Here is an 11,597-nt window from a genome sequence, read left to right as displayed (position 1 = left end):
ATGACTAGGCCAATGTGTTTTTTTTTTTTAATCTTTCTTTTAACTGTTTTTGTACAAAAAAATGTATATATTTTTTGCATTTTTAAAACACCAGAGTGTGGGGGAGGGATGCAAACAAATAACAAAAAAGATGCTTTTATGACATTATTTTCCCTGTTTAGAAAGAAGAAAAAAAATCATTCCAATAGTATTTAAAAGTCCAAAGATGAAATCATTTCATTTCCTTCTCTAAAGGCTAAAAAAGGCCCCTGCCTGTTGATTCCATCCTCCTGTGTCCAGTGGAGCCATGTTACTCTTCAGTGGCCCAGGCTCACTATCACACAAAGATCAGGCCAGGTTTCTGGGCACATGGCCTGAACAGAAAGGTGGAAGCATCAGAAGATTAAGACCGTCTCCCCACAGAAATAAGGTCGTGGGCAAGAAGACACGTCCCTGAGCCAGAAAAAGGGACACGTGCCGCAGCCGCCGCAGCCAGGGCGGAAGATGGCAGAGCCCTGGATGTCCCACTTCTGCTTCCATTCCCTTTCCAGAAGACTGGGGGCAAAAAAAAAAAAGTCAAAATGACATGCCTATGAAGGAAAGTGCAACATGTTTAGACATACTGATTGATAGAGGGAACGTTTTAGGAATAAGAAAAGCTTTGCCAGCTTTGACTGCAAGTGGGAGAAGAAAGCCATCAAGGAGATCCCACTACAAGGTAAACAGACTTCCCTTTTCTGGAACCCCGGCAGCATAGGAGGTCAATTTCAATATCCCTTTCCAATGGACTGGACTTCTGGATTAGGCATTTTGGCTGCAGATGGACCAATAACCTAAGACTACAATCCAGGTCCTAGCTCCAGCTATAAAGTCACTCCAATGCCAGCAAATGATGTTTGGTACCTCATCATCCTCTAATTGGGAAATTTCAAATTTTCCCATCCTAATCCCAGAGGTGGGAGAATTAAGTCTACGACATCACCAGGCTCAAAGCAAATGGCAGTACTTGGACTACAGCCAAGTGGTCAGTGCAGAATAGTTCCAAGCAGCAAGAAATGACATCCAGGTTCTCATGGAGACTACTGTAGGGTACAGAGCAACAGCATGAAAGCAATCAAACCTTGTATAAATAATGTTTCGTTGCTTTTTTTTTTTTTAAATTAAAGAAATCCAGTGTCTCAAAAACTTGTGAAAATGTGTTTAAAAAAGGAAGGGTCAGGGAGCCTGCCACACCCTTTTGCTCATGATAACTCCCCTACTTGTACTTTCTGATACCAAGAGACCATGCAACAGCCTCTGCTGTCATTGGCCCTATTATATTATCTCTGTCCTACAACTAACTGTACCTCTCAGGAGGGAAAACAAATAATAGGGAACAAAGGGAAGGCATTTCTACTACTGACAAGTGGACGCAAACCAAAAGCAAACCGGAAAGCAAGAGCAATATTAAGGGGGAGATGAGAGACTGGAGCGGAGGCTGCTTAAGAAACCTGGCTGAGGATGCTTTGGTTTGGGGGCTGAAGAAGCTGGACATTTAAAGTGCAATCACATCGGTAATAAATGATCATCCCTTTCTTCTGACTCCTCCCCCAGCTGGTCATCCCCCACACCACGATATGCAGCAGGCACGTTTCGGGGTTTAGATCGGCACACAAAGTCACAACCATCCTGTAGGGGGAAAGGAAAGGAAGGAAATGATCATTTGAAATCAGCAGCTTTCAGGTGGGCAGAGTATGTTTATGGTCCAAGAATGTGGCAGGAACTGGTTTTCTCCAGGGATAATGAAGAGAAAACCCCAAAGCTCCAAGGATCAGCCTGAATCGAATGTGGGGAAGAGCAGACAGGTTCTAACTTGGCCTCACCCTTTCCTCACCTAGGCACCTTAAGAGCTGTATCAGGATCCCAAATCTCAGCAAAAGGACTGCTCTTCCAGCCGAGCCTTAGCAAGGCCAGACACTAAGATGCTATGTTGCTTATCCGTACTAGGGCAACCAACTGTCTTGGTTTGCTGGGACTTTTGTGGTTTTAGCACCCAATGCCCTGTGTCTCAGGAAACCCCTCAGTCTGGGCAAACCAGGATGGCTGGTCATTCAACCTTGTCTGTAGGCCACGGACTCAGCCAGCTGCCCTGTTACTTACTGCTACCAGGTTGCCAAGATCCTGCCAGAAGGCCAAGTGGGGAAACTGCTCCATTCCTTTGGCTCCCACCACCAGTCGCTGGTACAGGAACCCCCCGATGATATAGACAGCGATCAGCGATGCAAACCTGTTGAGGGAGAAAGACATCTATACTCAAAAACCAAGAAATAGTAAGACTCAGATACTAAAGATAACCTCTGTATTCATTGTTACCTGTTTCCTAAGCTGTGTTCCATAAAAATGAAAGGAAAAAAAAAAGGGGGTGGTCAGTTGAATGAACAAGGGGGCTGGTAGGTCCTTAGAAAACCAATTAGAGTGTCAGTCTGAGAAAAACAAAATGATCAGAATAAAATAAGAAGACAGAGTTTGTGACTCTGACTTAGGGCTGAGAACAGTCACCATTAGATATACAACTCCATTTCTTTCAAAGTTCTAATCATCTAATGGCAGCGTATTAAAAACTGTCCAGCCCTCCAGTAGGGAAAAAACCCTACCTCCAAATGCAAATATTTATTGGGGACAAAACATTAAGTCATTTTTTTAAACTTGCACAGAGTTTAAAGAGGATTTTTACAAATTATAGTATAACATATACATGTACACTATTTGTACCTATAGACCTCCAAGTAATTGTGGAGTTAAAAAAAAAAAAAGGTTTGGACTGATAAAGGAAAAAGTACTCACGTGACAAGTAAGATGGAACCCACGCTGAGGTGGGAGATCTCTGGGGAACAGGCCAGGCTGCTGTCTATCTCAAAGAGGTAGAAACAATCTTGGACTTTGCCTCGCTCCTCAAACACAGGGTTAAAGTTGTCCTGATGACAAGAGGACAGAACACAACATTTATGTTGTGTCTGACACCTGTCTGAAAAAAGCACAAACCCACAAAACCCCCAAAACATTTGCCTTCTCCTGGTTCAAAACCTCTTCCATGTATGATGGAACACGGGTGCCTATAACTCAGGGAAAAGCTGAACTTCTCGTTTTATCTCCTCCGTCCCAATTATCTTGTTCCCTCTGGACAGTCTCTCCCACCTCAGGCCAGTCCTTTCATCTCCTCTCTAGGCTCCTAGGCCCCAGGGTGCCTCACCGCTAGGGTGTGTCGATTGCAGGAGATCATCACCACTGCCCGACGCTGCTCCTTGCCACAGTGACTGTCATATTCATCACCCCCTTTATAGATCAGCATGATCCAATTACCTGAGGAGGGACAAGGAAAATGGAGCTTCGGGGTGCGGGAAAAGCAGAGGCAGACCTGGGCGCTGTGGTAGAGTGGAAGTGAGTTCAATGAAATTGGCTGTAATTAAAATAACCCTTTCAGGATGAGCTCTGTATACCAGAAACAGCAGCTAAACCTTGCTCCTTTATAACAGCTGTGTGTTCCCTTATTAAGACGACTAAGAATCAGACAGTCATACGATAACCTTAATTTTCCACAAAAATTAAGGCAATTGATAGTGCAAATACAATTATGATCCATACCTTAATCATGACTCACATTTTCCAAATACCTGCTAACATCAAAAGAAGAGGTTCCATACAATTACTGGGTGGCAAGGGAAAGCCTAAGATCATAAAGTCGCCACAGATAAATTCAAAGTGGATGATTTTGAAGACTGGGGGGCATTTTTCCTTCTTTAGTATTTACTGTGTTCAAATTTCTTTTGCAAAGTATCATTTGATCAATAATCACGTGAGGTGAATCAGGTAAGGACTGTGCTTCCAATTTTGCATATGAGAAAACAAAATCAAAAAGGTGAAATGATTTTTCAAAGTCACAGGACAAATAAATATGAGCTGGATCAAAAATCCAGTCTTCTGACCCCTAGCCCCAAACTCTTGACGTTGTTTTTTATTATGTTATTTACAGGAGCAACAATGTGCAATGAATAATTTACTTATCTGCTTAAGGGAGGAAAACAGACCATAGTTGCTCACATAGTCCTTTCCAGCAATATGATTTTATGACTTTTGAGAAATATTATCAACATAACTCAACATGGTGGGGAAATTTTTGTAGACTGACTGGTTTGCAAAAAAGCTTGATCTCACTTTAAAACAAACACATAAACGTCCTGAGCCTTGGCTGTGGAGGAGCTGTGGAACTAGGTATCCTGTGGTTTGCAGGTGTCTCAGGTGAACTGAACCACACATACCGTATGGTATACACTGAAGAGACTGGGAAGGGCTGAGACATACAGGATTATCAGAGGGATCAACAGGGAGAATCTTACTTCCATTGAAGATCTGAGTCTTGTTGAGTCTCCCTACTACTGTCTCCTTCCCACTACTTTTGTTGATCTGCACCAGGCCTGCCCCAGAGGTGTGGTTGCCAGCTTCTCGGCACACCCGGAACATGTAGATATACATCTCTGTGCCCTGGCCCACGGTGCTCTCAAAGCTGTGAGGAGAAGTGAGAAGGAAGAAGACAGTTACAGCTGTCAGCCTTAGGAAGAGCAGTTTCATTTTTAACAACAACAACAATGGCGCACTCAACTTATTTATCTGACATCATGGCTAAACGTCCTAGTGAATAATATCTGTTGTATCATGAGATATCCATGACCCAGACAGAACACCCTAACTGTTGATGATGACTGATTAAAATACAGCATCCAAGACAGCTAGTATTCTAGATATTTCTAGAATAATTGCTCTAGACTATGCTAAAACATTAGCTACTACATCCCCCTGAGTAAGGGTCTACGTTCATGAGATACACCCTCCTTCCTTAAAGATTATCTTCAGATTTATATACCAGAAGATTCCTGACACTTATGATGACGCAGTAGGCCTAAATATGTTCATCTGATACTTCTAAATATCGAGGCATCAAATAATGCTTTTTAGTTCCTATGAGCTGGTTTCTTGGATCCAGTCTTGGAAACCGCTACTCTTCTGCATAAGGTACCTGCACACGGCTGCTGAACCGTGGGCTGAGCACGTGCTCTACATCATGAAGGAAAGCAAGACAGCACGGCCAAATAAGACTAATACTGCTAAAGTTCAGATTAGAACCGTCTCTCAGAGGAGGTTATGATACATGTATCCCCCCTATGTTTGGTAATAATACTAAAATAAAATCAGTAAGAGGAGGAAGAGATTCTTTAATAAAGTTATCTCCTTAAGCCCATTAAGATTCTTCTCATTTACCTTTTGTTAAACAGCGGCGTCAGCCTCTTCAGTAGAGCCAACTCTTTCTCTGACTCTTTATCCTTTTCTCCTACCAGGTCGCATGTTTTTTCTTCGGTCTGCCAGGATTCTCTTACTGCCACGGCCAGCAGCAGCAGCAGGAGCAGGCCAGTTCTCCAGGAGCTGTAATGGGGGAACATCCTTTTGGGAGAGGGAGTGTGTGTGTTAGGGAAAGAGGCAGAGGATCGGGAGAAAAGGGAAAGAAAGAAAGCATATGAATGTGTCATAAATGAATGGTATTTTTTTAACCTTTTAATCTTTCACCCACCACCTATTATTTTACACTAGCCAGTTTTCTTCATTATTATGATGTTGGGCTTTATTTTCTTGTCTCCATTTCAAGTTCTGTTTTCCCCATTATTTAATATTCAGAATTGGAATCTTAAGTCTCCAGGTTTCTCTTTTTCTTTTTAAAACTTATTTCAAAAGCTTCTTCCTAGCTGACTCCCTTGCCTGACACCACTGGTCACCTCCTGTCCTTCTCGTGCTCCTTTCATGTGCATTCAACAAAGAGGACAGCATTGGCCTTGGTGAAGAGTTAGTGTCTACAGATTGTTGTTGAGATTTCTGCAAGGTGCGCACAAAAAAAGAATATCTAGACTTCTAAGCTGTATTGGGAGAAAAACACATTTTTGGTCCTAGAAACTGTCAGAAGAACTAATCAATGGCCTAGAGAATACTTAAGTGTGACCAATGAACAGTATTTTGATTATGCAGAAACTATAAGATTCTTTGGCGTATGCAACAAATATTACCTTTTAATATCCCTGTGCCAAGAGCACCTGTGTTAGGAAACCCATATATAGATATACATATATGTACGTATATACACACATGCGCATATATATCTATCACCTGTGTCGGGAAACTATATATCAATCACTTTCAGTCTAATTCATAGGTAAGTTCTTCAGAACAAACTATGGGGCTGAGAAGAGGGAAAGGAAAGAACAAAAAGAATTAAATTATGACAGCCTGGTGGAGACATCCTTGCCTCTTTACCATTTGGTGAGAAATTAGATTGAGATGTCTCATTATTTAGAGTTCAATACTAGTTCATAAATACTGCTTAAACCAGTGGCCCTCCATAAGATAATATTCGAATTACAATTGACACTTGATAAGGGCTAGTTGGAAGTTATTAAGAAAGATGTAAAATAGAGAAAGAGACTTGAATACTTTGGGACCTAAGTCCTCATTTTAATATTCAGGAGCATCTAACAGTCTTTGTTCATATTCACCATAAGAATTATGAACAGAGATAAACACAGCCACAGCACCTAAAACTCGACATCTACCTGTTCTGATGTCTCACCTCTGAAAAATCATTCAATCATTTAAATGACAGGAAGAACAAAATTCACTAGGTCCAAATGAGTGGTTTGAATAAGTATTCCAAAACCCACCTCAGGCTCTACAAGTCATGAACCTCAAGAGTTTCTAGCTTCCAATTGCTGATGACTCTTGGGAATCATCACATCACTTTACAATTTAGCAAATCCAATTCATCTGATGCTTGTACTGCTTTAGGAATGGAAACATGCGGCTCTGTTTCCCAAACTCATTTTCTTTTCTCTAATTCCATCTTTACACCCAGGATACACTGATTTACCCTTTCAAAAGAATTCACTTTGGTATCCATTAATGATCCCTTAGGCCATCGCTACTTGTTAATTTTATAACAGTATCACCAATTTTTCTGATACAAAGATTCAATTCTTCCAAACTTTTCTCACTTATGATAAAATGCTTCCATACTACAAGTCTGGACTTCGGTTTGAATACTCTTTTAAAGTCCTCTAATTCTTTGTCATGCTGGGCTACTGACTCCACTGCATTTTTAGCATATAAAACTTAAAACAGGCAGAATTTAATGGGTACTAATAGGTACCTGAATAAATTTTCTCCACTCTCCTAAACAAACTTACGGTTTTTTTTTGTATGTCTGATCTCATTTATTTGTTACTCTTAGAACATCTCGTTTTTGACTGGACTCAGACTTAGAGGTAGAAGCTCTCAGAGGACAGCCTCCGTCTCTTGGCAATCTGTTCCTGGTGTTCTTCTTTGGCCTCCTTCATTCTCTTGGCCAAGAGTTTAGCATATTCTGCAGCCTCTTCCTTATTTTCTTAGTATGCTGTTTCTTCAGAGCAATATGCTGACGTTTGTGCTGCAGAACACGTGGAGTAACAAGATGCTGAGTCTTGTGTGCTTTGGTCCGAGGTTTCTTACCTTCTTTGTTTAGGGGTCCTCTCACAATATACTGGCGGACATAGAGAGAGACTGAAACGTTTGTGGATTCTGCTAGCTCTTTTGGGCCCCAGCTGACGAGGCGAAGTTGTATCTGTGAGTCCAGGAATATGCTTCTCCCCTTTTTCCACTATGACCAAATTGAGAACACTCAGATTGGCATCCACAATGCAACCCCGTACAGATTTGTGCTTTCTTTCTCCAGTCCTCCTTGGTCTGTAACAGGAATGCCCCTTACCCAGTAGCGGGTAGACTCTACCATGGGTCCAGACACCTGCTTCATGGGGAAAACCTTGTTTGTTGTTCCCACCGATTCAGAACACATAACCCTTCCATTCTTCACCCAGAGCATCAGCGGCAACTTCTGTGGCCATATGCTTCTCACAAAAGGTATGAAGTTTTTGTTCATCATCCTCTTCAGTGAGTCTCTGGCAGCCACTGGCTGGGGAAGAGATGTTCAACTTCATCCTGAAGTGGCCAACCGCCTCTGAGGCACCATGATACAGAGCTAAACGAACTTACATTTGACATTCTTTTTTCAAAATTTATTTTATTTATTTATTTTTGGCTGTGTTGGGTCTTCATTACTGCGCGCGGGCTTTCTCTAGTTGCAGTGAGCGGGGGCTACTCTTTGTCGCGGTGCGCGGGCTTCTCATTGCGGTGGCTTCTCTCGTTGCAGAGCATGGGCTCTAGGTGCGTGGGCTTCAGTAGTTGTGGCGCACGGGCTTAGTTGCTCCGTGGCCATGTGGGATCTTCCCGGACCAGGGATCGAAGACATGTCCCCTGCATTGGCAGGCGGATTCTTAACCACTGCGCCATCAGGTAAGTCCCACATTTGACATTCCGTTTCCCACATTCCACTGGGGCAACCAATACTTGGGAAGTCATCTCCCCGACTTGGTGTACTCCAAACATCAATTCATTGTAGTAATATTAATAAGGTGTTTCCATAGAATAAATATAGCCAGCCACAAAGTCTGAGGCCCCCATAAACACATACAAAGCATCAATAGGAAACACTTAATAGAGTGCTTGCCTTTTGCTAGGCATTTAACATACATTAACCAATTAAGCCTTATAAAAACCCTATGCAGTAAATACAATGACTGTCCTTATTTTACAGAGGAGAAAACTAGACACAGCTAGTGGAGTGAAACAGACAGTGCAGCTCTGAGCTCATGGTCTACACTTAACCATTCCTTTCACATTAAGTTTTTGGGGGATCAGAGTAGGCAGCCAAAGTCTTGCTTTCATTTTGACAAAGCAAGAAGGGGAAGTGACCCCTCACACAGTTCACTAAACAGGAGGCGGAATAAAGAACTCAGACCTCAAACTCCTACCTTCTCTAAATTAACTCACTGCTCCACACAACTTGACCAGCTGACTAAAATGAAATGAGGCTCCTTTTATTAGATTGATTAAGCATGACATTTTCTTTATATTCTCTCAGGACCCAATTTGAAATTTCAACTTTCTGTGCTTTCAATATTCTTTTATCCAGGACCATTTTCTGGAGGGATGCTCACACAGAAGGCTGTGTTCTTTGGCTTCAAAGTTAATTCCTTATCTGTTAACAGTTGATGATTTCTTTTCCCAAATTAGAACAAAGACTCTCACAAAACTGGGAAAGGATGAAGGGTTGAACACCCTGCAGTCAGCATTAGTTGAGTTGAACTAGCTTTCCTTTAATTATTCGTTCAAAAAGATAGGAGATAAAAAGAGATATATTCTTCTCTTTCCTGCTTAAGGTTTGGCTACATTTGAGCTGCTTCTCTTTGATTCAGTGGCATATGCTCTAAGTGCTTTATCTAGATTATGTTCGTCAATCTTCACAACCCAGAAAAGTAGGTATAATTTCTCCCATTTTACAGATGAGGAAACTGATTCCTACAGAGCTTAAGTTACTTGCCTTAGGTTATCCAAGTATTAAACATGTATGAAGTTATTAGTAAGGCAACTTGAATGAGTCATGGTATAGAGCTATTTTCTGATAAATAAAGGAGTGCAAAAATGTAGTGGTAAGAGTATGAAATCCAAGGGCTGGGTAGTTCCTTTTTACATCTAATTGTGCTACAATTAGATTCTCAAGGTGCAAGACTTTGTCCGAGATACTTTGGAAACAAGCGGCAGTACTTAAAGATTCTGAAGAATCCCTTTCAATTTTCTTGTTCTACAACGATAGATCCATACGGTTAAGGCTAAAAAATTCTCCTCCAATGGGATGACCAATGACTAAGCCAGGAATTGGGAAGCACTTTACATCACTGGGCCTCTGTACCACTCACTTCCCCCGCTCCTTAAGACTAGCCATGACCATTTTCTGTTTTTCGGTGGAATTTCTACTTTCTTCTCTCTGGCTCATTTCTGATGCGACGGCCCTTATCTCCTGTCTCCAGCAGCCCACACTTTCAGAAGAGCAGCCCTAACTAGCTGAACCACCCAAGGTTGAAAAGCCTTAAGGAAGCAGCTCTATGGCCCAAGGGCGGAAGCTCCCTCCAAAGAGGAACGCAAATCCCTCTATTGGCGACTCTTCGTACCATACACTCATCTCCCTCAAACTTCTTCCAAGCTTCCAGACATTTGCGTCCCGTCTAGTTTCCCGACTTTCCAAATGCTTAGGGCCATACCCTCTACAAATGATGCCACCTGACCTCCCTCTACGCTGCGGGCCAAAATCCCGTCTACGGGTATCCAGTAACACCTCGAACGGACTCCAGACTTAGCGACCTTCCTTTCCCTGCCTTCCAAACTCTGGTCTTGGAGATCCTTTCTCCCTCACTCCCTTGGCGACTCTGTAACTCCCCAACCTTACGCCTCCGCCTTTCTACCCTCAGGCTCCTTAGCTGGATTTTTGGGCTAGAACCCGGGCCAAGGGAGACTTAGCGATCCCGGCCCCCGTCACAGCCACGAGGGGTGAGCGCTCTCCAGCCCACTCCTCCTCCACGCCCCTCATACTCACGTGTCACGGGCAAAGGGAGCAGCCACAGCTCAGAATCCCCGGCCGAGTACCTGCTCGCGGCTGGGAGACAGGACCAGAGAGGGGTCGGCCGCAGACCCCGGTTCCAGAGCTCGCGGCAGAGCCAGCGACCCCACGAGCGCCTCGCTACGCTCCACTCCGGGAACCGGAAACAGGAAGTGCCGGGCGGCCGCTGGGCAACTGCTCCTCCCACTAGACCCCGCGGCATGTCACCGTAGAACCGTTTCGCCCCTTTCCCCTTCCCGGCCTCTCAGATCATCCCGGACGCTGATTGGCCAGGACCGTGGGCGTTAGGCTCCGCCCTCGCGGCATCAACTCCAATCCCTATCGAGATTTGCAAGTTTAGTTCCACCTTTGCGGGTCGCCTTTCTACTGACTGGGGTCCCAGACTCCCACCTCCTGGCCTCTCGGCTCGGGCCCCTGTCACGCGGGGTCACGCGGGGGTCACGCGCGGTCAGGCGCCAGGCTCGCTCCCTGGTAGGTTGGACCGGAGGGCGGCGGAAGTGGAAATGCGGGGCGGGGCCCGATCCCCAGGCCGCCGCGGGAGCTGTAGTTCTCGAGCCGGTTGCTGCCTCAGGACGTCTGCCGCCTGAGGGGGACGCTGGTTCGCTGTGTGCTGGCCCCGAGTCGCGTTGTCCCTAGAGGATAGTGGAGAGCGACTGGGTCGTGGTCCTCCTGGCTTTCTTACCGTCACTTTTGTTCTTTACGTCCTGTCTCCGGTTTAGCACCTTGAGGTGCGGCAGGGGTTACTATTCCAGTTAGCCTTATCATCCCTCCGGCATGTTGTTCGATAAACACTCTGTAACCACTTCTGCTGACCGAGACAAGTCAATTTTTGGTCTTTGCGCCTTTGCTAAGATCCTTTGCGGTGTCTCTCACATGTGGCGTCTTAGCCGCGTGTGGAAGTCCTACCCGTTCATAGAACTCGTTTCAGAGGCGCCTGTGACTCCTGGACTCACCCTCTTCAGCTGGAACCGTTTCGTCCTCCCAGTGCCCGCTGGCTGCTCGCACCTGGCTTTAGTCTGGTTTCTTTCTGCTTTGATTCCTCCGTTGCATTTGCGTG

The 11,597-nt window shown here is 44.3% G+C and overlaps 1 protein-coding gene and 1 pseudogene across 4 annotated transcripts; both read right to left on the bottom strand.

The window, feature by feature from the left end:
• Positions 1-35: 35 nt before the first annotated feature.
• M6PR (mannose-6-phosphate receptor, cation dependent) lies at positions 36-10,849 on the bottom strand. Of its 3 annotated transcripts, XM_082420312.1 has the most exons (8): positions 10,517-10,835; positions 5,272-5,451; positions 4,353-4,519; positions 3,209-3,318; positions 2,803-2,933; positions 2,119-2,245; positions 1,529-1,647; positions 36-534 (listed from the first exon to the last, which is right to left on the bottom strand). In XM_082420312.1, exons 2-8 carry the CDS (start codon positions 5,448-5,450, stop codon positions 375-377), a joined length of 993 nt encoding a protein of 330 aa, XP_082276438.1. In that variant the 5' UTR covers position 5,451; positions 10,517-10,835; the 3' UTR covers positions 36-374. The 3 variants fall into 3 exon arrangements, with proteins under 3 accessions (XP_082276438.1, XP_082276439.1, XP_082276440.1); XM_082420313.1 differs by lacking the exon at positions 3,209-3,318 and having other exon boundaries at positions 2,803-2,983; positions 10,517-10,849; XM_082420314.1 differs by having other exon boundaries at positions 396-1,647; positions 10,517-10,828.
• On the bottom strand, positions 5,458-10,509 carry LOC309640889 (small ribosomal subunit protein eS6 pseudogene; annotated as a pseudogene). Its single transcript has one exon. The product of its transcript is annotated as a small ribosomal subunit protein eS6 pseudogene (transcript).
• Positions 10,850-11,597: the final 748 nt, after the last annotated feature.

This window comes from Balaenoptera physalus (genome assembly GCF_965194825.1).
Source record: "Balaenoptera physalus genome assembly, chromosome: 13".
Taxonomy (NCBI): Eukaryota; Metazoa; Chordata; class Mammalia; order Artiodactyla; family Balaenopteridae; genus Balaenoptera; species Balaenoptera physalus.
This window is presented reverse-complemented; position numbering and strand designations above follow the sequence as displayed.

Coding starts and splice junctions, on each gene's coding strand:
- M6PR (XM_082420312.1), bottom strand. CDS start 5,450: ATGTTCCCCCATTACAGCTCCTGGAGAACTGGCCTGCTCCTGCTGCTG. Junction 1,648..2,118: donor ATCTTGGCAACCTGGTAGCA/GTAAGTAACAGG, acceptor TTCCCCCTACAG/GATGGTTGTGACTTTGTGTG. Junction 535..1,528: donor GATGATCATTTATTACCGAT/GTGATTGCACTT, acceptor TTTTGCCCCCAG/TCTTCTGGAAAGGGAATGGA.